This window comes from Lissotriton helveticus, chromosome 5_2, assembly GCF_964261635.1.
Source record: "Lissotriton helveticus chromosome 5_2, aLisHel1.1, whole genome shotgun sequence".
NCBI classification, from domain to species: domain Eukaryota; kingdom Metazoa; phylum Chordata; class Amphibia; order Caudata; family Salamandridae; genus Lissotriton; species Lissotriton helveticus.
In genome coordinates this window covers 12,105,044-12,131,796 of record NC_136066.1, presented here as the reverse complement: position 1 = coordinate 12,131,796, position 26,753 = coordinate 12,105,044, and the positions used below count along the sequence as shown (strand labels likewise).

The following is a 26,753-nucleotide window of genomic DNA, read 5'->3' as shown; positions in this document are numbered from 1 at the left end:
CACTGCACCATGCAAGACACTTCCAAAGCACTGCACCACGCGAGACACTTCTCAAGCACTGCACCATGCAAGACACTTTCAAAGCACTGCACCATGCGAGACACTTCTAAAGCACTGCACCATGCAAGACACTTCCAAAGCACTGCACCATGTGAGACACTTCCAAGGCACTGCACCACGCGAGACACTTCCAAAGCACTGCACCACGCAAGACACTTCCAAAGCACTGCACCATGCAAGACACTTCCAAAGCACTGCACCACGCAAGACACTTCCAAAGCACAGCACGATGTGTGACACTTCCAAAGAACTGCACCATGCAAGACACTTCCAAAGCACTGCACCACGCGAGACACTTCCAAAGCACTGCACCACGCGAGACACTTCTAAAGCACTGCACCACGCAAGACACTTCCAAAGCACTGCACCATGCAAGACACTTCCAAAGCACTGCACCACGCGAGACACTTCCAAAGCACTGCACCATGCAAGACACTTCCAAAGCACTGCACCATGCGAGACACTTCCAAAGCACTGCACCACGCGAGACACTTCCAAAGCACTGCACCATGCAAGACACTTCCAAAGCACTGCACCATGCAAGACACTTCCAAAGCACTGCACCACGCAAGACACTTCTAAAGAACTGCACCATGCAAGACACTTCTAAAGCACTGCACCATGCAAGACACTTCTAAAGCACTGCACCATGCAAGACACTTCCAAAGCACTGCACCACGCAAGACACTTCCAAAGCACAGAACGATGTGTGACACTTCCAAAGAACTGCACCATGCAAGACACTTCCAAAGCACTGCACCACGCGAGACACTTCCAAAGCACTGCACCACGCGAGACACTTCTAAAGCACTGCACCACGCAAGACACTTCCAAAGCACTGCACCATGCAAGACACTTCCAAAGCACTGCACCATGCGAGACACTTCCAAAGCACTGCACCACGCGAGACACTTCCAAAGCACTGCACCATGCAAGACACTTCCAAAGCACTGCACCACGCGAGACACTTCTAAAGAACTGCACCATGCAAGACACTTCTAAAGCATTGCACCATGCAAGACACTTCCAAAGCACTGCACCATGCAAGACACTTCCAAAGCACTGCACCATGCAAGACACTTCCAAAGCACTGCACCACGCGAGACACTTCCAAAGCACTGCACCACGCGAGACACTTCCAAAGCACTGCACCATGCAAGACACTTCCAAAGCACTGCACCATGCAAGACACTTCTAAAGCACTGCACCATGCAAGACACTTCTAAAGAACTGCACCATGCAAGACACTTCTAAAGCACTGCACCATGCAAGACACTTCCAAAGCACTGCACCATGCGTGACACTTCTAAAGCACTGCACCACGCGAGACACTTCCAAAGCACTGCACCACGCGAGACACTTCCAAAGCACTGCACCATGCAAGACACTTCCAAAGCACTGCACCATGCAAGACACTTCCAAAGCACTGCACCATGCAAGACACTTCCAAAGCACTGCACCATGCGAAACACTTCCAAAGAACTGCATCACGCAAGACACTTCCAAAGCACCTCACCATGCAAGACACTTCCAAAGCACTGCACCATGCGAGACACTTCTAAAGCACTGCACCATGCGAGACACTTCCAAAGCACTGCCCCATGCAAGACACTTCCAAAGCACTGCACCATGCGAGACACTTCCAAAGCACTGCACCATGCAAGACACTTCCAAAGCACTGCACCATGCAAGACACTTCCAAAGCACTGCACCATGCGAAACACTTCCAAAGAACTGCACCACGCAAGACACTTCCAAAGCACTGCACCATGCAAGACACTTCCAAAGCACTGCACCATGCGAAACACTTCCAAAGAACTGCACCATGCAAGACACTTCCAAAGCACTGCACCATGCGAAACACTTCCAAAGAACTGCACCACGCAAGACACTTCCAAAGCACTGCACCATGCAAGACACTTCCAAAGCACTGCACCATGCGAGACAAATCCAAAGCACTGCACCATGCAAGACACTTTCAAAGCACTGCACCATGCAAGACACTTCCAAAGCACTGCACCATGCGAAACACTTCCAAAGAACTGCACCACGCAAGACACTTCCAAAGCACTGCACCATGCGAGACACTTCCAAAGCACTGCACCATGCAAGACACTTCCAAAGCACTGCACCATGCAAGACACTTCCAAAGCACTGCACCATGCGAAACACTTCCAAAGAACTGCACCACGCAAGACACTTCCAAAGCACTGCACCACGCAAGACACTTCCAAAGCACTGCACCACGCAAGACACTTCCAAAGCACTGCACCATGCGAGACACTTCCAAAGCACTGCACCACGCAAGACACTTCTAAAGCACTGCACCACGCGAGACACTTCCAAAGCACTGCACCACGCAAGACACTTCCAAAGCACTGCACCATGCAAGACACTTCCAAAGCACTGCACCACGTGAGACACTTCCAAAGCACTGCACCATGCAAGACACTTCCAAAGCACTGCACCATGCAAGACACTTCCAAAGCACTGCTCCACGTGAGACACTTCTAAAGCACTGAACCATGCAAGACACTTCCAAAGCACTGCACCATGCGAAACACTTCCAAAGAACTGCACCACGCAAGACACTTCCAAAGCACTGCACCATGCAAGACACTTCCAAAGCACTGCACCATGCGAAACACTTCCAAAGAACTGCACCACGCAAGACACTTCCAAAGCACTGCACCATGCGAGACACTTCCAAAGCACTGCACCATGCAAGACACTTCCAAAGCACTGCACCATGCAAGACACTTCCAAAGCACTGCACCATGCGAAACACTTCCAAAGAACTGCACCACGCAAGACACTTCCAAAGCACTGCACCACGCAAGACACTTCCAAAGCACTGCACCACGCAAGACACTTCCAAAGCACTGCACCATGCGAGACACTTCCAAAGCACTGCACCACGCAAGACACTTCTAAAGCACTGCACCACGCGAGACACTTCCAAAGCACTGCACCACGCAAGACACTTCCAAAGCACTGCACCATGCAAGACACTTCCAAAGCACTGCACCACGTGAGACACTTCCAAAGCACTGCACCATGCAAGACACTTCCAAAGCACTGCACCATGCAAGACACTTCCAAAGCACTGCTCCACGTGAGACACTTCTAAAGCACTGAACCATGCAAGACACTTCCAAAGCACTGCACCATGCAAGACACTTCCAAAGCACTGCACCATGCAAGACACTTCCAAAGCACTGCACCACGTTAGACACTTCCAAAGCACTGCACCACGCAATACGTACTTTGCAAGGGGAGACCAAGCTCCAGGGGCCCCCTCTGGCACTGGCAGGGACAATGTAACAATTGAAAGTCCACAGAGCCAGGTGCATAAAATAAGTTGTATTTATTTAAACTCAGTTCCAGGTTAAGTTCATTACAAGAAGATAGGTAGATGGAGATTCACCCCACCAGGAGCAGCCTCCCTGAACTCAGCCTCGAGACCCCTGGCCTAGGGTGGGGTCAGGGGGGCTCCCCCAGAGGTTGGCGCTGGAGACCCCTGGCCTAGGGTGGGTGGCAGGGGGGCTCCCCCAGAGGTTGGCGCTGGAGACCCCTGGCCTAGGGTGGGGGGCAGGGGGGCTCCCCCAGAGGTTGGCGCTGGAGACCCCTGGCCTAGGGTGGGGGGCAGGGGGTCTCCCCCAGAGGTTGGTGCTGGAGACCCCTGGCCTAGGGTGGGGGGCAGGGGGGCTCCCCCAGAGGTTGGCGCTGGAGACCCCTGGCCTAGGGTGGGGGGCAGGGGGGCTCCACCAGAGGTTGGTGCTGGAGACCCCTGGCCTAGGGTGAGGGGCAGGGGGGCTCCCCCAGAGGTTGGCGCTGGAGACCCCTGGCCTAGGGTGGGGGGCAGGGGGGCTCCACCAGAGGTTGGTGCTGGAGACCCCTGGCCTAATGCTTTTGGGGTGGGGGCTCCCCCACAGGTTGGTGGAGGGGACCCCTGGCCTAGTGTGTAGGGGGGGCTCGCCCAGACGTTGGCACATGTGCCTGCACTCTCTCTCACCCTCAGTCTCTGACCCCCTCTCTCACCTTCAGTCTCTGACCTCCTCTCTTCTTCCTCCGCAGGCCCGGCGGGGGGGAGCGCATGTGAGCTGAAGCCGATCCACAGACCCCCCCACATGGACGTGTCTTACACCCAAAGTAAAGTGCCCAGAGGCTGCGTCGGCGGCGGGAGCCCCCGTGAAGTGCACGTTTTGAACGTAAACCAGTCACAAGTGCCGGTAAGTGGCAGGGTGTCCCGTCCAGGGGGAGATACAGGGGGTGGGATGGGGGGAGCTCAGGGTCCGAAGGGGCTCTTCCATATCGAGCCAGAAGCAGGGGTGACCCCCCAGGCTGGGAACCACCAGTCCCTCCATTGAAATGTATATTTATTAACCCTGGGCGGTGAACTACGAGCCGCTTGTGGATTTTGAGGAGTTTCCCGCACTCCACGTTAAGCGGAGCTCGCGGAGTTCCCAAAAACTCTGCTGCGCATGTTTTTTTTCCTCGCTCGCGATCCTCAATGTCAAGTCGGCAAGCGCAGCAAGGAAAATCAACATCCCAGTGAGATTCCTCAACGGGGGGGTCAGGGTTCTCATTGTGCGTGGTCGCATATCCTCGCTACTTCTCGCGATGAGAAACTGCTTGTTCTCGTTGAGAAAGCTGCCGCTCGACCAAAAATGTACACGATCGACAGGAAGGTGAAAGAAGGGACCGCTTGCGCTGTGCAAGGTGCCGTTGACAATGACTGCACAGTGCAGACGAGCATCCGCACTGTGCAATCACCGCGAACTGCTTTTTTCTATGAAAATCCGCCGCTTGCGGAGCTCCGCGTAGTGCGGCAGAGTTTTTGTGCCACTTTGCGAAGTTCCGCATAGCGCAACTCCGTGAACTACGCCCAGGGTTAATATTTATAAAGCACTTGATTGCCCGGGGGTGTCTTGGCGCTGCTGCTCTAGGGAGGCTGACAGAGGCCGGACGGGTGCACGGGAGAGCCGGGGTTTAAAGCTTTTCTGAAGGAGAGGAGAATGGAGCCATGGAACAGGCGACAACGCTTCTGTGGCCCCCAGAGGCTCGTGCGCACTTGGGGACCCCCATACACTTAGCTGTAGAGGATCCAAGCGGTCTAGGAGGAGTGCACTGGAGGGGGCCCTGGGGGGGGGTAGGTTCCAGAAGGATACTCGCCCACATCAGGGCAGAGGAGGTGAGAGACATCTACCGGGTTATTAAATCAAAGGAGAGAGTGAGGACTAGGTAAGCTAGTCCGAATCCCCGGTATTATATATCAAAATCAAAAAAGGACTAGCTATGTTTAAGGGAGAAGGAGACTCAATGAAGTACGTATGTCGGCAAACCCGTTGGTTTGTTCATGAAGCCCTCACCCACCAACCTAGTTGGTGGCATGCTTTATCATCGGGCCCACCACAGTGACACCTATCGTCCTTCTGCGGTGCCCGAAATGTCGCATTTCGGGCACCGCAGAAGGACAATAGGTCCAAGGAGGAACCAGACCGGCAATTCCGGTCTCTTTCTCTGCCAGGTGACCCAAGGAAGCTTTGTACAGCAAATAGCCTGTGTGAAAATGATTAACGGGGCTATTTAAACTCGATCTACAAGGTTCTCCTTTCGCATTTCGAAGCACACCCGGAACGCATTCGGTGTCACTGTGGTGGGCCCGATGATAAAGCATGCCACCAACTAGGTTGGTGGGTGAGGGCTTCATGAACAAACCAACGGGTTTGCCGACATACGTACTTCATTGAGTCTCCTTCTCCCTTAAACATAGCTAGTCCTTTTTTGATTTTGATAGACATCTACCGGGGGCAGAGGAGGTGAGAGGAGGTGAGAGACACCTACCTGGGGCAGAGGAGGTGAGAGACAGTTTTGAGCTGCTGTGGGTTGGCTGGTCTGGCATCTTATTGCAGCGGCACCCGAGTACTTTTTACTTGTTAACGAGGCTTTGTTGTTTTTTTCACCCCTTCATCTCCACTCTTATTGCTGGAAGAATTAGACCCCCAAAATGTGTATTAGAGCCCCCCACCGAAATTTGGCTCTAGTTGCGCCTCTGGTCTGAGGCACCTACCGTGGGCAGAGACGGTGTGGGTAAGATGGTAGACGGTGATGGGTGAGACGTGTGAGAGACGGTGTGGGTAAGAAGGTAGATTGTGATGGGTGAGACGTGTGAGAGATGGTGTGTGTAAGATGGCAGACAGTGATGGGTGAGACGTGTGTGTGTGAGATGGTGTGGGTAAGATGGCAGACAGTGATGGGTGAGACGTGTGTGTGAGACAGTGTGGGTAAGATGGCAGTGGCCATGGGTGAGACGTGTGAGAGGCAGTGTGGGTAAGAAGGTAGAAGGTGATGGGTGAGACATGTGCGTGTGAGACGGTGTGGGTAAAATGGTGGGTGTTGGACACGGCCTCGTGGCGTGGTCCGACCCCTTCCGCATGAAGGGCCCAGGACGACATCGGCCCTCCATTTACCTACTATCGACCCCCCTGACACGCACATTCACGAACCATCGGCGAGAGCAGCCTCCCCGGCCACCTACAACCCCTCCCGGGTACCCCGGCGGAACCTGCTCGCCAACGCTGCCAGCCTGGCAACCTGACCAGGCCACCCTTTCCGGCCGGCTCCATCTCGGGGCCATCACGACCCGAACACGTGGCCGCAGCCATCCCGGGCCCCGGCCCCAGCAAAGCCCCGACATTGAGGCACCAAGATACTCCTAGGTGGTAAAGTGGCCACTCGACAAGATCCCGGAGGAGGAGAGTTTCGATGGGCCTCCAGCCGCCCCCGGACGCCTGGTATCAATCGCCCTCCAGCCTCCCTGGGCGCTGGCTCCACCCCCCTGCTGGGTGTCTGGACACCTTCATCCCGGCCCCTCTGACCCCCAGGCGCGAGGGTCCGGACGTCAAAGCCCTCCAGTCCTATATCTGGGCCAGCCCTGGATTAGGACGGCAGTTGTATCTGGAGTCGAAGCCCTGCTGACCTCGTAGCGGCTGATCCTGATCCGAACTCTTGCACCTGGAACCTTCGAGGCCCTGCTGACGCTGTCGCGGCCTGACCAAACGGAACCACCTTCGAGGCCCTGCTGACGCTGTCGCGGCCTGACCAAGCTGAACTACCTTCGAGGCCCTGCTGACGCTGTCGCGGCCTGTCCAAGCTGAACTACCTTCGAGGCCCTGCTGACGCTGTCGCGGCCTGACCAAGCGGAACTACCTTCGAGGCCCTGCTGACGCTGTCGCGGCCTGACCAAGCTGAACTATCTTCGAGGCCCTGCTGACGCTGTCGCGGCCTGACCCCTTGAACTACCCACGCACCAGTGGGTGCCAAGACTGTCCCGCTACCCCCTTTCCCCGAGACCACGACTTTACGGATCCCTCGATCCTTGCCCGCTATCCTGCCAAGACCTTGCTTTGATTACTTATATAAAGATTCTTGTGAATATCCTTCCTGTGTGACGTCTATCTGTAAGTAGTGTGATTGCTCTGCTGTTACGATTGTAGGAGAGAAGCCTCGCCAAGGAGGCCTCCCTACGGCGCTCGGCCTGTTCCAAAAAGAGAGGTGGGTCTCGGGGCGAACAGTCAGACACCTTCTGTCTCCCCTGGGGTCGCCTTTCCAACATTGGTGGCAAGCGACGGGATCCGAGCCCGCGCAAATCGTACAGCGAGTAACACGTCACTACTGACAGAGACCCACAGCCACGATGACTACTAAGGAAACCGGAACCACTGCAGAATTCCAGAAAGACCTGTTAGAGGAGTATACCCATAAAGAACTTAAACAATTTTGCAAAGACTTGGGTATCGCTACCACCGGACTAAGCACAAAGGACGATTTCAAAGAAGCTCTGCAAACCTGGGTGGAGACCAGAGAGACCCCACCCCAAACGAACGATGACATTGTCCGAGAAGTACCCGTGAGTACCGTCATAGCCCCCATAGAGGAAAGAACCGCCAACAGGGACCCGGGCCTCTCCCACGAAGACGCCCGGGAGCGAGAGAGGAGTCGGCTCCATGAACTAGAGCTCGCCCGACTCCGGCTGGACGGAGAACTCCAATTAGCAGAAAAGTAAATGGCCCTTGAACAACTGCGATTAGAGGGAGATCTGGAAGAAAGGCGGCGGCAAAGAGAATTGGAAGTAAAAAAACTCGCATACGAACACGAGCGTGGCCTCAAAGAACTAGAGATCAAAGCCAAACTCGAAGAGGCTGGCGCCGCGGTAGCCCGGAACCCTCCACCTCCTGCCGACCCAAAGGTCCACATCCCGAAGGATATCGTCAAGGAGTACTACAAGAATGACGATATCCAGCAATGGTTCAAGGCGTACGAAGTTGCCATGACCGCGCACCGCATTCCGCGAAAAGACTGGGGTGCCGGCTTATGGGGGAGATTCGTCAGCGAAGGAAGAGACACCCTGCTGGAGCTGGCCGACGACGTAATGTCCTCCTATGACCACATGAAGGACGCCCTGCTCGTCCGGTATGGCCTCACCCCCGAGATGTACCGGCAGAGATTCAGAGACTGCAAGAAAATCCCCGGTACCACGTGGGTCGAGTACGTGAACTTTTATAGCAGGGCCCTGGAAGGATGGATAAAGGGCAGCAAAGTGTCCACCTACGAGCAGCTGTTCGACCTCATCGTTTGGGAGCACCTCTCCAACAACTGCTTTGTCGAGCTCAGACAGCATCTGCTCGACAGCAAGCTAACCGAGCCCCGGAAACTCGCCGTCGAGGCGGATCGATGGGTGAGCACCCGGGTCCCCCGAACACCGATAGGAGAAACAGGACAGGGCGGCCGGGGGCACCCCCGCCAGCGTGGAGGCGGAGGAGGACAGAACCAGAGCCGAAGCTTCCCGCCGGCCCCGGGCCGGGGCCCCCCTCAGGGGTCCCCCCCGAATAACCCTTCGCCGTCCCTGATCAGAGGAGGGACCCCCCCAGCACGGCCGGGGCCCCACCCGAACATTACTTGCCACAGATGCCAGCGGACCGGTCACTATGCCAATGACCCCATCTGCCCCATGAACCAGCGCCCCGGCACCACTGGGCCTCCGACCCGCCAGTTCGCTGCTGCAGCCCTGGGAGAGGAGGGAGAAGAAGACGTAGAGGTCTACGAGGAAGGTCAAACCGAGTATGAACCGGCCGCCATGGCCCTAGCCTGCCTGGGCAATAGAGACCTGGTCCCCCAGGCCCCGCTACCGAGCAACACTCGAAAATACCGTCAGTGGGTACACATCAATGGACGACGGACCGAAGCCCTCCGAGACACGGGAGCCAGTGTGACGGCCGTCCGCTGCCACTTGGTGACCCCCGAACAGATCATCCCGAACGTACGATGCCCCGTGAGGGCCGCCGACAACTCTGAAACTCTATGCCAGATGGCCCGAATTCCCTTCGAATGGGGGGGAGTGTCGGGCACCCTCAAGGTGACCGTCCGGGACGACGCCCCCGTGGACTGCCTCCTTGGGAACGACCTCGAGAGCTCTCCCTGGGCCCAAGTCGAGCGGCGAGAGCACCTAGGAATGATGGGACTACCCGAGTGGGTCTGTGCGACGACCCGATCTATGGCGGCCCGAGCCCCGGCAGCGACCGAGGCCACCCCGACCGAAGAGCCGGAGTGGCCCGAGCCACCACCCCCTGCCATCCATGAAGAATGCGACTCCGAGACCAGGCCATCGGAGCCCGGAAACCACCATGAGCTCAGCGACATCCCCGAACTCGCCCAATGGCGCCAAGAGGGTGGTCCCACCCGAGAACAGTTTCGGCAGGAACAGAAGACCTGCCCTTCCCTCGAGAGGACCCGCCAACAAGCCGCTGCCCAAGCTACCGGGGACACCTCAGGGTCCCACTGGGTCTACTGGGACCACGACCTCCTATACAGTGAACAGAAAATTGCCGAGCTGGGGGCCAGCCGAGTGCTAGTGGTTCCCCTGCGATTCAGAGACTTCCTTTTGAACCTGGCGCACGATGTGCCCCTCGCCGGGCACCTGGGGCAGGACAAAACTTACAGCCGCCTGGTGACCCATTTTTACTGGCCCAAAATGCGCAACGATGTACATAACCACTGCCGCACCTGCCCGACATGCCAAGCCAGCGGAAAGAGCGGGGGGAAGGTGAAGGCCCCGCTCCAACCTTTTCCAGTAGTGACCACCCCCTTCGAGCGAGTGGGAATAGACATTGTGGGGCCCCTGGACCCTCAAACCTCGCAAGGGCATCGCTTCATACTTGTCCTGGTGGACCACGCCACCCGTTATCCTGAGGCCATCCCCCTCAGAACCATCACCGCTCCCGTGGTGGGGCGGGCCCTGATGGGGATCTTCTTCCGAGTAGGATTCCCCCGAGAGGTCGTGAGCGATCGGGGCACCAACTTTATATCGAAGTATATGCGGTCCCTGTGGCAACAGTGCGGGGTCACATATAAGTTCACCACCCCGTATCATCCCCAAGGGAATGGACTTGTGGAGCGGTTCAACCGGACTCTCAAGGGGATGATCCAGGGCCTAGAAGAGCCACTACGAGGCAAATGGGTTGTCCTGCTGCCCTGCCTCCTGTTTGCCTATCGGGAGGTACCCCAGAAATCCCTGGGGTTCAGCCCCTTTGAACTCTTGTACGGACACCCTGACCGAGGTCCGCTCAGCCTGGTCAAAGAAGGCTGGGAAACTACAGTCCAAGACGCACCACCGGATGTCTACCGGTACCTCCTGACCCTCCGAAACCAGACTCGGAAGTTCCGGGCCCTTGCGGAGGCCAACCTGGAGGCCAGTCAGGAGGACATGAAACGCTGGTATGACCAGAACTCCTCCTCCATCGAGTTCGAGCCGGGCCAGCGGGTCTGGGTCATGTCCCCGGTCGTACCATGTGCCCTCCAGGACAAATGGTCGGGGCCCTTCAAGGTGATCGAGCGCAAGAGCCCCGTCACTTACCTCGTGGACATGGAGTCTCCTCGGAACCCCCTCCGGGTTCTGCACGCCAACCGGCTCAAACCTCATTTCGCCCGCACAGAACTGAGCCTGCTGCTAGCTACCGACGATGGGACCGAAGACGACTCCGAGCCCTTGCCCGACCTCCTAAAGTGCACTGAGAAGGACGGCTCCGTCGAAGGGATCTCTCTCTCTCCCGACCTGACCCCCGCACAGCGCCGAGACTGCCAAGAACTGTTGGGACAATTCACAGATCTGTTCTCCCTCACCCCCGGGGTTACCCAATGGTGTGTCCACGATGTCGACACCGGGGACAATCAGCCAGTACGACACCGGGCCTACCGGGTCCCCGACCGAGTTCGGGCCTGCATCCAGACGGAAGTTACCAAGATGCTGGCCCTGGGGGTGGTCGAACCCTCCGACAGTCCCTGGGCCAGCCCAGTTGTCCTGGTCCCCAAGGCCGCCGCACCTGGCACCCCGCCAGAACTCCGGTTTTGCGTCGACTACCGGGGACTGAATGCTGTTACAAGAACCGACGCCCATCCCATCCCCCGGGCCGATGAACTGATCGACCGCCTGGGGGTCGCCAAGTACCTCAGTACCTTCGACCTCACCGCCGGGTATTGGCAGATCGGCCTCACCCCTGGCGCCCAGGAGCGATCAGCCTTCTCCACACCCGACGGCCACTTCCAGTTCAAAGTGATGCCCTTCGGCATGAAAAACGCCCCGGCCACCTTCCAGAGACTAGTAAACAAAGTACTGGCGGGGCTAGAAGACTTCAGTGCCGCCTACCTAGACGACATTGCGGTCTACAGCCTCCACTGGGCCGAGCACCTGAAACACCTCTGGGAAGTCCTGACAGCCCTCCGCCGGGCCGGGCTAACTGTGAAGGCCAGCAAATGCCAGATAGGCCAAGGGTCCGTGACCTATCTGGGACACCAAGTGGGGAGCGGCCAAGTGGCTCCCCTCCAACCCAAGATCGACGCCATCGTAGCCTGGGAGCCCCCGGTCAACCAGACCGCCGTCCGAGCCTTCCTGAGGCTCACTGGGTACTATCGGCGTTTTATCAAGAACTATGGGAGCATTGTGGGGCCCCTCACGGAACTGACCTCGAAGAACCGGCCCCAGAAAGTGCAGTGGACACCCGCGTGTCAGGTGGCCTTCGAGACCTTGAAAGCAGCCATGTGTACCGCCCCTGTGCTCCAGGCCCCGACTACAGCCGAGAGTTTGTGGTCCAGACCGACGCCTCGGAACACGGCATCGGGGCGGTCCTGTCGCAAATTGACTCCGAGGGAACTGACCATCCTGTGGCCTTCATCAGCCGGCGGCTGCTGGCCCGAGAACAGCGATGGAGCACCATCGAGAGAGAGGCCTTCGCTGTCGTGTGGGCCCTCAAGAAACTCAGGCCCTACCTCTTCGGCACCCACTTCCGGGTGCAGACTGACCACCGGCCCTTAAGGTGGCTGATGCAGATGCGTGGCGAAAATCCGAAACTGTTGCGATGGTCCATCTCCCTCCAAGGCATGGATTTCACTGTGGAGCATCGCCCTGGCAGCGACCACGCCAACGCTGATGGCCTGTCCCGGTTTTTCCGCCTCGACGAGGAGAGCCCCCAGGAAGATGGGTGACTCTCCCCGCCTTCAGCTGGAGGGGACGTGTGTTGGACACGGCCTCGTGGCGTGGTCCGACCCCTTCCGCATGAAGGGCCCAGGACGACATCGGCCCTCCATTTACCTACTATCGACCCCCCTGACATGCACATTCACGAACCATCGGCGAGAGCAGCCTCCCCGGCCACCTACAACCCCTCCTGGGTACCCCGGCGGAACCTGCTCGCCAACGCTGCCAGCCTGGCAACCTGACCAGGCCACCCTTTCCGGCCGGCTCCATCTCGGGGCCATCACGACCCGAACACGTGGCCGCAGCCATCCCGGGCCCCGGCCCCAGCAAAGCCCCGACATTGAGGCACCAAGATCCTCCTAGGTGGTAAAGTGGCCACTCGACAAGATCCCGGAGGAGGAGAGTTTCGATGGGCCTCCAGCCGCCCCCGGACGCCTGGTATCAATCGCCCTTCAGCCTCCCTGGGCGCTGGCTCCACCCCCCTGCTGGGTGTCTGGACACCTTCATCCCGGCCCCTCTGACCCCCAGGCGCGAGGGTCCGGACATCAAAGCCCTCCAGTCCTATATCTGGGCCAGCCCCGGAGTAGGACGGCAGTTGTATCTGGAGTCGAAGCCCTGCTGACCTCGTAGCGGCTGATCCTGATCCGAACTCTTGCACCTGGAACCTTCGAGGCCCTGCTGACGCTGTCGCGGCCTGACCAAACGGAACCACCTTCGAGGCCCTGCTGACGCTGTCGCGGCCTGACCAAGCTGAACTACCTTCGAGGCCCTGCTGACGCTGTCGCGGCCTGACCAAGCTGAACTACCTTCGAGGCCCTGCTGACGCTGTCGCGGCCTGACCAAGCGGAACTACCTTCGAGGCCCTGCTGACGCTGTCGCGGCCTGACCAAGCTGAACTATCTTCGAGGCCCTGCTGACGCTGTCGCGGCCTGACCCCTTGAACTACCCACGCACCAGTGGGTGCCAAGACTGTCCGGCTACCCCCTTTCCCCGAGACCACGACTTTACGGATCCCTCGATCCTTGCCCGCTATCCTGCCAAGACCTTGCTTTGATTACTTATATAAAGATTCTTGTGAATATCCTTCCTGTGTGACGTCTATCTGTAAGTAGTGTGATTGCTCTGCTGTTACGATTGTAGGAGAGAAGCCTCGCCAAGGAGGCCTCCCTACGGCGCTCGGCCTGTTCCAAAAAGAGAGGTGGGTCTCGGGGCGGACAGTCAGACACCTTCTGTCTCCCCTGGGGTCGCCTTTCCAACATTGGGGTTCATGGGTGAGATGTGTGTGTGTGAGAGACGGTGTGGGTAAGATGGCAGACAGAGATGGGTGAGACGTGTGCATGTTAGACGGCATGGATAAGATGGCAGGTGGTCATGGGTGAGACGGTGTGAGAGACGGTGTGGGTAAGATGACCGTGGTCAAGGGTGAGAAGTGTGTGTGTGTAAGAGACGGTGTGGGTAAGATGGTGGTGGTCATGGGTGAGATGTGTGTGTGTGTGTGTGGGATGGTGTGTTTAAGATGGCAGTAAGGTGCCAGGTCTAACAGCGGTGGTCATGGGTGAGACGTGTGAGAGGCGGTGTGGGTAAGAAGGTAGAAGGTGATGGGTGAGACATGTGCGTGTGAGACGGTGTGGGTAAAATGGTGGTGGTCTTGGGTGAGGTGTGTGTGTGTGTGTGTGTGAGGCGGTGTGGGTAAGATGGCAGACAGTGATGGGTGAGACGTGTGCATGTGAGACGGCGTGGGTAAGATGGCAGGTGGTCATGGGTGAGACGGTGTAAGAGACGGTGTGGGTAAGATGGCGGTGGTCATGGGTGAGACGGTGTAAGAGACGGTGTGGGTAAGATGGCGGTGGTCATGGGTGAGACGTGTGAGAGACGGTGTGTTTAAGATGGCAGACACAATGGGTGAGACGTGTGCGAGACGGTGTGTTTAAGATTTCAGACACGATGGGTGAGACAGCAGACCAGTGTGAGACTGTGTGGGTAAGATGGCAGACAGTGATGGGTGAGACGTGTGAGACGGTGTGGGTAAGATGGCGGACAGTGATGGGTGAGACGTGTGCGTGTGAGACGGTGTGGGTAAGATGGCGGACAGTGATGGGTGAGACGTGTGCGTGTGACACGGTGTGGGTAAGATGGCGGACAGTGATGGGTGAGACGTGTGCATGTGAGACGGTGTAGGTAAGATGACAGACACGAGGGGTGAGACAGCAGACCGGTGTGAGACGGTGGGTGGACGGTGGGTGGACGGCCAGGGCCTTGGCAGCCCTCCAGGGCTGAATTCCAGGAAGTTGGACAGGGGTGAGGGGGGGGGGTCTCCCTCTGAGGACAAACAATGATGTCCGCCTGGAGGGAGTCAGTTAAAAATAGCCGGTGACCCCTTGACCCCATGGATGTGTCACATCCTGGTGAGGTGACCGGCGGCCAAGGGGCCAGGAGCCAGGGGCCAGGGCTAGGGGCCTGTCACTCCTCTGCCTTTCCTTCCATGCAGTTTCACTGCTGTCTTCTCACACTCATCCCCCTGGCTCTGTTGCCCTCTGCCCCTGTCATGGTGGCTCTGTTGCCCTCTGCCCCTGTCATGGTGTCTCTGTTGCCCTCTGCCCCTGTCATGGTGACTCTGTTGCCCCTCTGCCCCTGTCATGGTGGCTCTGTTGCCCCCTGCCCCTGTCATGGTGGCTCTGTTGCCCTCTGCCCCTGTCATGGTGGCTCTGTTGCCCCTCTGCCCCTGTCATGGTGGCTCTGTTGCCCCTCTGCCCCTGTCATGGTGGCTCTGTTGCCCTCTGCCCCTGTCATGGTGGCTCTGTTGCCCTCTGCCCCTGTCATGGTGGCTCTGTTGCCCTCTGCCCCTGTCATGGTGGCTCTGTTGCCCCTCTGCCCCTGTCATGGTGGCTCTGTTGCCCCTCTGCCCCTGTCATGGTGTCTCTGTTGCCCTCTGCCCCTGTCATGGTGGCTCTGTTGCTCCTCTGCCCCTGTCATGGTGGCTCTGTTGCCCTCTGCCCCTGTCATGGTGGCTCTGTTGCCCCCTGCCCCTGTCATGGTGTCTCTGTTGCCCCCTGCCCCTGTCATGGTGTCTCTGTTGCCCCTCTGCCCCTGTCATGGTGTCTCTGTTGCCCCTCTGCCCCTGTCATGGTGTCTCTGTTGCCCCCTGCCCCTGTCATGGTGTCTCTGTTGCCCTCTGCCCCTGTCATGGTGTCTCTGTTGCCCTCTGCCCCTGTCATGGTGTCTCTGTTGCCCTCTGCCCCTGTCATGGTGTCTCTGTTGCCCCTGTGCCCCTGTCATGGTGGCTCTGTTGCCCTCTGCCCCTGTCATGGTGTCTCTGTTGCCCTCTGCTCCTGTCATGGTGGCTCTGTTGCCCCTCTGCCCCTGTCATGGTGGCTCTGTTGCCCCTCTGCCCCTGTCATGGTGGCTCTGTTGCCCTCTGCCCCTGTCATGGTGTCTCTGTTGCCCCTCTGCCCCTGTCATGGTGGCTCTGTTGCCCCTGTGCCCCTGTCATGGTGGCTCTGTTGCCCCTGTGCCCCTGTCATGGTGTCTCTGTTGCCCTCTGCCCCTGTCATGGTGTCTCTGTTGCCCTCTGCCCCTGTCATGGTGGCTCTGTTGCCCTCTGCCCCTGTCATGGTGTCTCTGTTGCCCCTCTGCCCCTGTCATGGTGGCTCTGTTGCCCCTCTGCCCCTGTCATGGTGTCTCTCTTGCCCCCTGCCCCTGTCATGGTGTCTCTGTTGCCCTCTGCCCCTGTCATGGTGGCTCTGTTGCCCTCTGCCCCTGTCATGGTGGCTATGTTGCCCCCTGCCCCTGTCATGGTGGCTCTGTTGCCCTCTGCCCCTGTCATGGTGTCTCTGTTGACCCTCTGCCCCTGTCATGGTGGCTCTGTTGCCCTCTGCCCCTGTCATCGTGGCTCTGTTGCCCCTCTGCCCCTGTCATGGTGGCTCTGTTGCCCCCCCCCTGCCCCTGTCATGGTGTCTCTGTTGCCCTCTGCCCCTGTCATGGTGTCTCTGTCGCCCCTCTGCCCCTGTCATGGTGGCTCTGTTGCCCCTCTGCCCCTGTCATGGTGGCTCTGTTGCCCTCTGCCCCTGTCAGGGTGGCTCTGTTGCCCTCTGCCCCTGTCATGGTGGCTCTGTTGCCCCTCTGCCCCTGTCATGGTGGCTCTGGTGCCCCCCCCCCTGCCCCTGTCATGGTGTCTCTGTTGCCCTCTGCCCCTGTCATGGTGGCTCTGTTGCCCCTCTGCCCCTGTCATGGTGGCTCTGTTGCCCCTCTGCCCCTGTCATGGTGGCTCTGTTGCCCTCTGCCCCTGTCATGGTGGCTCTGTTGCCCCTCTGCCCCTGTCATGGTGGCTCTGTTGCCCCCCCTGCCCCTGTCATGGTGTCTCTGTTGCCCTCTGCCCCTGTCATGGTGGCTCTGTTGCCCCTCTGCCCCTGTCATGGTGGCTCTGTTGCCCCCCCTGCCCCTGTCATGGTGTCTCTGTTGCCCTCTGCCCCTGTCATGGTGTCTCTGTTGCCCCTCTGCCCCTGTCATGGTGGCTCTGTTGCCCTCTGCCCCTGTCATGGTGGCTCTGTTGCCCCTCTGCCCCTGTCATGGTGGCTCTGTTGCCCCCCCTGCCCCTGTCATGGTGTCTCTGTTGCCCCTCTGCCCCTGTCATGGTGTCTCTGTTGCCCTCTGCCCCTGTCATGGTGTCTCTGTTGCCCCTCTGCCCCTGTCATGGTGGCTCTGTTGCCCTCTGCCCCTGTCATGGTGGCTCTGTTGCCCTCTGCCCCTGTCATGGTGGCTCTGTTGCCCCTCTGCCCCTGTCATGGTGGCTCTGTTGCCCTCTGCCCCTGTCATTATGGCTCTGTTGCCCCTCTGCCCCTGTCATGGTGGCTCTGTTGCCCCCCCCTGCCCCTGTCATGGTGGCTCTGCTCCCCCTCTGCCCTGTCATGGTGGCTTTGCTGCCCCTCTGCCCTGTCATGGTGGCTCTGTTGCCCTCTGCCCCTGTCATGGTGGCTCTGTTGCCCCTCTGCCCCTGTCATGGTGGCTCTGTTGCCCCTCTGCCCCTGTCATGGTGGCTCTGTTGCCCCTCTGCCCCTGTCATGGTGTCTCTGTTGCCCTCTGCCCCTGTCATGGTGGCTCTGTTGCCCCTCTGCCCCTGTCATGGTGGCTCTGTTGCCCCTCTGCCCCTGTCATGGTGGCTCTGTTGCCCTCTGCCCCTGTCATGGTGGCTCTGTTGCCCCTCTGCCCCTGTCATGGTGGCTCTGTTGCCCTCTGCCCCTGTCATGGTGGCTCTGTTGCCCTCTGCCCCTGTCATGGTGTCTCTGTTGCCCTCTGCCCCTGTCATGGTGTCTCTGTTGCCCCTCTGCCCCTGTCATGGTGTCTCTGTTGCCCCCTGCCCCTGTCATGGTGTCTCTGTTGCCCTCTGCCCCTGTCATGGTGGCTCTGTTGCCCCCTGCCCCTGTCATGGTGTCTCTGTTGCCCCTATGCCCCTGTCATGGTGTCTCTGTTGCCCTCTGCCCCTGTCATGGTGGCTCTGTTGCCCTCTGCCCCTGTCATGGTGGCTCTGTTGCCCCTCTGCCCCTGTCATGGTGTCTCTGTTGCCCCTCTGCCCCTGTCATGGTGTCTCTGTTGCCCCTCTGCCCCTGTCATGGTGTCTCTGTTGCTCCTCTGCCCCTGTCATGGTGTCTCTGTTGCCCTCTGCCCCTGTCATGGTGGCTCTGTTGCCCCTCTGTCCCTGTCATGGTGGCTCTGTTGCCCCTCTGCCCCTGTCATGGTGTCTCTGTTGCCCCTGTGCCCCTGTCATGGTGTCTCTGTTGCCCCTGTGCCCCTGTCATGGTGTCTCTGTTGCCCTCTGCCCCTGTCATGGTGTCTCTGTTGCACCTCTGCCCCTGTCATGGTGGCTCTGTTGCCCTCTGCCCCTGTCATGGTGTCTCTGTTGCCCCTCTGCCCCTGGCATGGTGGCTCTGTTGCCCCTGTGCCCCTGTCATGGTGTCTCTGTTGCCCCTGTGCCCCTGTCATGGTGTCTCTGTTGCCCCTCTGCCCCTGTCATGGTGTCTCTGTTGCCCCTGTGCCCCTGTCATGGTGTCTCTGTTGCCCCTCTGCCCCTGTCATGGTGGCTCTGTTGCCCTCTGCCCCTGTCATGGTGGCTCTGTTGCCCTCTGCCCCTGTCATGGTGTCTCTGTTGCCCTCTGCCCCTGTCATGGTGTCTCTGTTGCCTTCTGCCCCTGTCATGGTGTTTCTGTTGCCCCTCTGCCCTGTCATGGTGTCTCTGTTGCCCCTCTGCCCTGTCATGGTGTCTCTGTTGCCCTCTGCCCCTGTCATGGTGGCTCTGTTGCCCCTCTGCCCTGTCATGGTGTCTCTGTTGCCCTCTGCCCCTGTCATGGTGTCTCTGTTGCCCTCTGCCCCTGTCATGGTGTCTCTGTTGCCCTCTGCCCCTGTCATGGTGGCTCTGTTGCCCTCTGCCCCTGTCATGGTTGCTCTGTTGCCCTCTGCCCCTGTCATGGTGTCTCTGTTGCCCTCTGCCCCTGTCATGGTTGCTCTGTTGCCCTCTGCCCCTGTCATGGTTGCTCTGTTGCCCCTCTGCCCCTGTCATGGTGTCTCTGTTGCCCTCTGCCCCTGTCATGGTGGCTCTGTTGCCCCTCTGCCCCTGTCATGGTGTCTCTGTTGCACTCTGCCCCTGTCATGGTTGCTCTGTTGCCCCTCTGCCCCTGTCATGGTGTCTCTGTTGCCCTCTGCCCCTGTCATGGTAGCTCTGTTGCCCCTCTGCCCCTGTCATGGTGGCTCTGTTGCCCCTCTGCCCCTGTCATGGTGGCTCTGTTGCCCCTCTGCCCCTGTCATGGTGGCTCTGTTGCCCTCTGCCCCTGTCATGGTGTCTCTGTTGCCCCTCTGCCCCTGTCATGGTGGCTCTGTTGCCCCCCCCCCTGCCCCTGTCATGGTGGCTCTGTTGCCCTCTGCCACTGTCATGGTGTCTCTGTTGCCCTCTGCCCCTGTCATGGTGTCTCTGTTGCCCTCTGCCCCTGTCATGGTGTCTCTGTTGCCCCTCTGCCCCTGTCATGGTGGCTCTGTTGCCCTCTGCCCCTGTCATTGTGGCTCTGTTGCCCTCTGCCCCTGTCATGGTGTCTCTGTTGCCCCTCTGCCCCTGTCATGGTGGCTCTATTGCCCCCTGCCCCTGTCATGGTGGCTCTGTTGCCCCCTGCCCCTGTCATGGTGGCTCTGTTGCCCCTCTGCCCCTGTCATGGTGTCTCTGTTGCCCTCTGCCCCTGTCATGGTGGCTCTGTTGCCCTCTGCCCCTGTCATGGTGTCTCTGTTGCCCCTCTGCCCCTGTCATGGTGGCTCTGTTGCCCTCTGCCCCTGTCATGGTGGCTTTGTTGCCCTCTGCCCCTGTCATGGTGTCTCTGTTGCCCTCTGCCCCTGTCATGGTGTCTCTGTTGCCCTCTGCCCCTGTCATGGTGGCTTTGTTGCCCTCTGCCCCTGTCATGGTGTCTCTGTTGCCCTCTGCCCCTGTCATGGTGTCTCTGTTGCCCTCTGCCCCTGTCATGGTGGCTCTGTTGCCCTCTGCCCCTGTCATGGTGGCTCTATTGCCCCCTGCCCCTGTCATGGTGGCTCTGTTGCCCCCTGCCCCTGTCATGGTGGCTCTGTTGCCCCTCTGCCCCTGTCATGGTGGCTCTGTTGCCCCTCTGCCCCTGTCATGGTGTCTCTGTTGCCCCTGTGCCCCTGTCATGGTGGCTCTGTTGCCCCTCTGCCCCTGTCATGGTGTCTCTGTTGCCCCCCCCCCTGCCCCTGTCATGGTGGCTCTGTTGCCCCCTGCCCCTGTCATGGTGTCTCTGTTGCCCTCTGCCCCTGTCATGGTGTCTCTGTTGCCCCTCTGCCCCTGTCATGGTGTCTCTGTTGCCCCTCTGCCCCTGTCATGGTGGCTCTGTTGCCCTCTGCCCCTGTCATGGTGGGTCTGTTGCCCCTCTGCCCCTGTCATGGTGTCTCTGTTGCCCTCTGCCCCTGTCATGGTGGCTCTGTTGCCCCTCTGCCCCTGTCATGGTGTCTCTGTTGCCCTCTGCCCCTGTCATGGTGGCTCTGTTGCCCCTCTGCCCCTGTCATGGTGGCTCTGTTGCCCCTCTGCCCCTGTCATGGTTGCTCTGTTGCCCCTCTGCCCCTGTCATGGTGTCTCTGTTGCCCCTCTGCCCCTGTCATGGTGTCTCTGTTGCCCTCTGCCCCTGTCATGGTGTCTCTGTTGCCCCTCTGCCCCTGTCATGGTGGCTCTGTTGCCCTCTGCCCCTGTCATGGTGTCTCTGTTGCCCTCTGCCCCTGTCATGGTGGCTCTGTTGCCCTCTGCCCCTGTCATTGTGGCTCTGTTGCCCTCTGCCCCTGTCATGGTGGCTCTGTTGCCCCTCTGCCCCTGTCATGGTTGCTCTGTTGCCCCTCTGCCCCTGTCATGGTGTCTCTGTTGCCCCTCTGCCCCTGTCATGGTGTCTCTGTTGCCCTCTGCCCCTGTCATGGTGTCTCTGTTGCCCCTCTGCCCCTGTCATGGTGGCTCAGTTGCCCTCTGCCCCTGTCATGGTGTCTCTGTTGCCCCTCTGCCCCTGTCATGGTGGCTCTGTTGCCCTCTGCCCCTGTCATGGTGGGTCTGTTGCCCCTCTGCCCCTGTCATGGTGTCTCTGTTGCCCTCTGCCCCTGTCATGGTGGCTCTGTTGCCCCTCTGCCCCTGTCATGGTGTCTCTGTTGCCCTCTGCCCCTGTCATGGTGGCTCTGTTGCCCCTCTGCCCCTGTCATGGTGGCTCTGTTGCCCCTCTGCCCCTGTCATGGTTGCTCTGTTGCCCCTCTGCCCCTGTCATGGTGTCTCTGTTGCCCCTCTGCCCCTGTCATGGTGTCTCTGTTGCCCTCTGCCCCTGTCATGGTGTCTCTGTTGCCCCTCTGCCCCTGTCATGGTGTCTCTGTTGCCCCTCTGCCCCTGTCATGGTGTCTCTGTTGCCCTCTGCCCCTGTCATGGTGGCTCTGTTGCCCCTCTGCCCCTGTCATGGTGGCTCTGTTGCCCTCTGCCCCTGTCATGGTGTCTCTGTTGCCCTCTGCCCCTGTCATGGTGTCTCTGTTGCCCTCTGCCCCTGTCATGGTGTCTCTGTTGCCCCTCTGCCCCTGTCATGGTGGCTCTGTTGCTCCTCTGCCCCTGTCATGGTGTCTCTGTTGCCCTCTGCCCCTGTCATGGTGGCTCTGTTGCCCTCTGCCCCTGTCATTGTGGCTCTGTTGCCCTCTGCCCCTGTCATGGTGGCTCTGTTGCCCCTCTGCCCCTGTCATGGTTGCTCTGTTGCCCCTCTGCCCCTGTCATGGTGTCTCTGTTGCCCCTCTGCCCCTGTCATGGTGTCTCTGTTGCCCTCTGCCCCTGTCATGGGGTCTCTGTTGCCCCTCTGCCCCTGTCATGGTGGCTCAGTTGCCCTCTGCCCCTGTCATGGTGTCTCTGTTGCCCCTCTGCCCCTGTCATGGTGGCTCTGTTGCCCTCTGCCCCTGTCATGGTGGGTCTGTTGCCCCTCTGCCCCTGTCATGGTGTCTCTGTTGCCCTCTGCCCCTGTCATGGTGGCTCTGTTGCCCCTCTGCCCCTGTCATGGTGTCTCTGTTGCCCTCTGCCCCTGTCATGGTGGCTCTGTTGCCCCTCTGCCCCTGTCATGGTGGCTCTGTTGCCCCTCTGCCCCTGTCATGGTTGCTCTGTTGCCCCTCTGCCCCTGTCATGGTGTCTCTGTTGCCCCTCTGCCCCTGTCATGGTGTCTCTGTTGCCCTCTGCCCCTGTCATGGTGTCTCTGTTGCCCCTCTGCCCCTGTCATGGTGTCTCTGTTGCCCCTCTGCCCCTGTCATGGTGTCTCTGTTGCCCTCTGCCCCTGTCATGGTGGCTCTGTTGCCCCTCTGCCCCTGTCATGGTGGCTCTGTTGCCCTCTGCCCCTGTCATGGTGTCTCTGTTGCCCTCTGCCCCTGTCATGGTGTCTCTGTTGCCCTCTGCCCCTCTCATGGTGTCTCTGTTGCCCCTCTGCCCCTCTCATGGTGGCTCTGTTGCCCTCTGCCCCTGTCATGGTGTCTCTGTTGCCCTCTGCCCCTGTCATGGTGGCTCTGTTGCTCCTCTGCCCCTGTCATGGTGTCTCTGTTGCCCTCTGCCCCTGTCATGGTGGCTCTGTTGCCCTCTGCCCCTGTCATGGTGGCTCTGTTGCTCCTCTGCCCCTGTCATGGTGGCTCTGTTGCTCCTCTGCCCCTGTCATGGTGTCTCTGTTGCCCTCTGCCCCTGTCATGGTGTCTCTGTTGCCCTCTGCCCCTGTCATGGTGGCTCTGTTGCTCCTCTGCCCCTGTCATGGTGGCTCTGTTGCCCTCTGCCCCTGTCATGGTGTCTCTGTTGCCCTCTGCCCCTGTCATGGTGTCTCTGTTGCCCTCTGCCCCTGTCATGGTGTCTCTGTTGCCCTCTGCCCCTGTCATGGTGTCTCTGTTGCCCTCTGCCCCTGTCATGGTGGCTCTGTTGCCCCCTGCCCCTGTCATGGTGTCTCTGTTGCCCTCTGCCCCTGTCATGGTGTCTCTGTTGCCCCTCTGCCCCTGTCATGGTGGCTCTGTTGCCCCTCTGCCCCTGTCATGGTGTCTCTGTTGCCCTCTGCCCCTGTCATGGTGTCTCTGTTGCCCTCTTCCCCTGTCATGGTGGCTCTGTTGCCCCTCTGCCCCTGTCATGGTGGCTCTGTTGCCCCTGGCCCCTGTCATGGTGTCTCTGTTGCCCCCTGCCCCTGTCATGGTGTCTCTGTTGCCCTCTGCCCCTGTCATGGTGTCTCTGTTGCCCTCTGCCCCTGTCATGGTGTCTCTGTTGCCCCCCTGCCCCTGTCATGGTGTCTCTGTTGCCCCTCTGCCCCTGTCATGGTGTCTCTGTTGCCCTCTGCCCCTGTCATGGTGTCTCTGTTGCCCTCTGCCCCTGTCATGGTGGCTCTGTTGCCCTCTGCCCCTGTCATGGTGGCTCTATTGCCCCCTGCCCCTGTCATGGTGGCTCTGTTGCCCCCTGCCCCTGTCATGGTGGCTCTGTTGCCCCTCTGCCCCTGTCATGGTGGCTCTGTTGCCCCTCTGCCCCTGTCATGGTGTCTCTGTTGCCCCTGTGCCCCTGTCATGGTGGCTCTGTTGCCCCTCTGCCCCTGTCATGGTGTCTCTGTTGCCCCCCCCCTGCCCCTGTCATGGTGGCTCTGTTGCCCCCTGCCCCTGTCATGGTGTCTCTGTTGCCCTCTGCCCCTGTCATGGTGTCTCTGTTGCCCCTCTGCCCCTGTCATGGTGTCTCTGTTGCCCCTCTGCCCCTGTCATGGTGGCTCTGTTGCCCTCTGCCCCTGTCATGGTGGGTCTGTTGCCCCTCTGCCCCTGTCATGGTGTCTCTGTTGCCCTCTGCCCCTGTCATGGTGGCTCTGTTGCCCCTCTGCCCCTGTCATGGTGTCTCTGTTGCCCTCTGCCCCTGTCATGGTGGCTCTGTTGCCCCTCTGCCCCTGTCATGGTGGCTCTGTTGCCCCTCTGCCCCTGTCATGGTTGCTCTGTTGCCCCTCTGCCCCTGTCATGGTGTCTCTGTTGCCCCTCTGCCCCTGTCATGGTGTCTCTGTTGCCCTCTGCCCCTGTCATGGTGTCTCTGTTGCCCCTCTGCCCCTGTCATGGTGGCTCTGTTGCCCTCTGCCCCTGTCATGGTGTCTCTGTTGCCCTCTGCCCCTGTCATGGTGGCTCTGTTGCCCTCTGCCCCTGTCATTGTGGCTCTGTTGCCCTCTGCCCCTGTCATGGTGGCTCTGTTGCCCCTCTGCCCCTGTCATGGTTGCTCTGTTGCCCCTCTGCCCCTGTCATGGTGTCTCTGTTGCCCCTCTGCCCCTGTCATGGTGTCTCTGTTGCCCTCTGCCCCTGTCATGGTGTCTCTGTTGCCCCTCTGCCCCTGTCATGGTGGCTCAGTTGCCCTCTGCCCCTGTCATGGTGTCTCTGTTGCCCCTCTGCCCCTGTCATGGTGGCTCTGTTGCCCTCTGCCCCTGTCATGGTGGGTCTGTTGCCCCTCTGCCCCTGTCATGGTGTCTCTGTTGCCCTCTGCCCCTGTCATGGTGGCTCTGTTGCCCCTCTGCCCCTGTCATGGTGTCTCTGTTGCCCTCTGCCCCTGTCATGGTGGCTCTGTTGCCCCTCTGCCCCTGTCATGGTGGCTCTGTTGCCCCTCTGCCCCTGTCATGGTTGCTCTGTTGCCCCTCTGCCCCTGTCATGGTGTCTCTGTTGCCCCTCTGCCCCTGTCATGGTGTCTCTGTTGCCCTCTGCCCCTGTCATGGTGTCTCTGTTGCCCCTCTGCCCCTGTCATGGTGTCTCTGTTGCCCCTCTGCCCCTGTCATGGTGTCTCTGTTGCCCTCTGCCCCTGTCATGGTGGCTCTGTTGCCCCTCTGCCCCTGTCATGGTGGCTCTGTTGCCCTCTGCCCCTGTCATGGTGTCTCTGTTGCCCTCTGCCCCTGTCATGGTGTCTCTGTTGCCCTCTGCCCCTGTCATGGTGTCTCTGTTGCCCCTCTGCCCCTGTCATGGTGGCTCTGTTGCTCCTCTGCCCCTGTCATGGTGTCTCTGTTGCCCTCTGCCCCTGTCATGGTGGCTCTGTTGCCCTCTGCCCCTGTCATTGTGGCTCTGTTGCCCTCTGCCCCTGTCATGGTGGCTCTGTTGCCCCTCTGCCCCTGTCATGGTTGCTCTGTTGCCCCTCTGCCCCTGTCATGGTGTCTCTGTTGCCCCTCTGCCCCTGTCATGGTGTCTCTGTTGCCCTCTGCCCCTGTCATGGGGTCTCTGTTGCCCCTCTGCCCCTGTCATGGTGGCTCAGTTGCCCTCTGCCCCTGTCATGGTGTCTCTGTTGCCCCTCTGCCCCTGTCATGGTGGCTCTGTTGCCCTCTGCCCCTGTCATGGTGGGTCTGTTGCCCCTCTGCCCCTGTCATGGTGTCTCTGTTGCCCTCTGCCCCTGTCATGGTGGCTCTGTTGCCCCTCTGCCCCTGTCATGGTGTCTCTGTTGCCCTCTGCCCCTGTCATGGTGGCTCTGTTGCCCCTCTGCCCCTGTCATGGTGGCTCTGTTGCCCCTCTGCCCCTGTCATGGTTGCTCTGTTGCCCCTCTGCCCCTGTCATGGTGTCTCTGTTGCCCCTCTGCCCCTGTCATGGTGTCTCTGTTGCCCTCTGCCCCTGTCATGGTGTCTCTGTTGCCCCTCTGCCCCTGTCATGGTGTCTCTGTTGCCCCTCTGCCCCTGTCATGGTGTCTCTGTTGCCCTCTGCCCCTGTCATGGTGGCTCTGTTGCCCCTCTGCCCCTGTCATGGTGGCTCTGTTGCCCTCTGCCCCTGTCATGGTGTCTCTGTTGCCCTCTGCCCCTGTCATGGTGTCTCTGTTGCCCTCTGCCCCTCTCATGGTGTCTCTGTTGCCCCTCTGCCCCTCTCATGGTGGCTCTGTTGCCCTCTGCCCCTGTCATGGTGTCTCTGTTGCCCTCTGCCCCTGTCATGGTGGCTCTGTTGCTCCTCTGCCCCTGTCATGGTGTCTCTGTTGCCCTCTGCCCCTGTCATGGTGGCTCTGTTGCCCTCTGCCCCTGTCATGGTGGCTCTGTTGCTCCTCTGCCCCTGTCATGGTGGCTCTGTTGCTCCTCTGCCCCTGTCATGGTGTCTCTGTTGCCCTCTGCCCCTGTCATGGTGTCTCTGTTGCCCTCTGCCCCTGTCATGGTGGCTCTGTTGCTCCTCTGCCCCTGTCATGGTGGCTCTGTTGCCCTCTGCCCCTGTCATGGTGTCTCTGTTGCCCTCTGCCCCTGTCATGGTGTCTCTGTTGCCCTCTGCCCCTGTCATGGTGTCTCTGTTGCCCTCTGCCCCTGTCATGGTGTCTCTGTTGCCCTCTGCCCCTGTCATGGTGGCTCTGTTGCCCCCTGCCCCTGTCATGGTGTCTCTGTTGCCCTCTGCCCCTGTCATGGTGTCTCTGTTGCCCCTCTGCCCCTGTCATGGTGGCTCTGTTGCCCCTCTGCCCCTGTCATGGTGTCTCTGTTGCCCTCTGCCCCTGTCATGGTGTCTCTGTTGCCCTCTTCCCCTGTCATGGTGGCTCTGTTGCCCCTCTGCCCCTGTCATGGTGGCTCTGTTGCCCCTGGCCCCTGTCATGGTGTCTCTGTTGCCCCCTGCCCCTGTCATGGTGTCTCTGTTGCCCTCTGCCCCTGTCATGGTGTCTCTGTTGCCCTCTGCCCCTGTCATGGTGTCTCTGTTG

At 59.7% G+C, this 26,753-nt stretch overlaps 1 protein-coding gene across 1 annotated transcript in view; it reads left to right on the top strand.

Moving 5' to 3' along the window:
- ENG (endoglin) overlaps window positions 1-26,753 on the top strand; it is a 231,310-nt gene that overhangs the window by 34,903 nt on the left and 169,654 nt on the right. Inside the window, exon 2 of the mRNA XM_078646665.1 lies at window positions 4,138-4,292. Within this exon, the coding sequence (XP_078502791.1) occupies window positions 4,138-4,292 (155 nt within the window). The remainder of the gene's footprint in view (window positions 1-4,137; window positions 4,293-26,753) is intronic.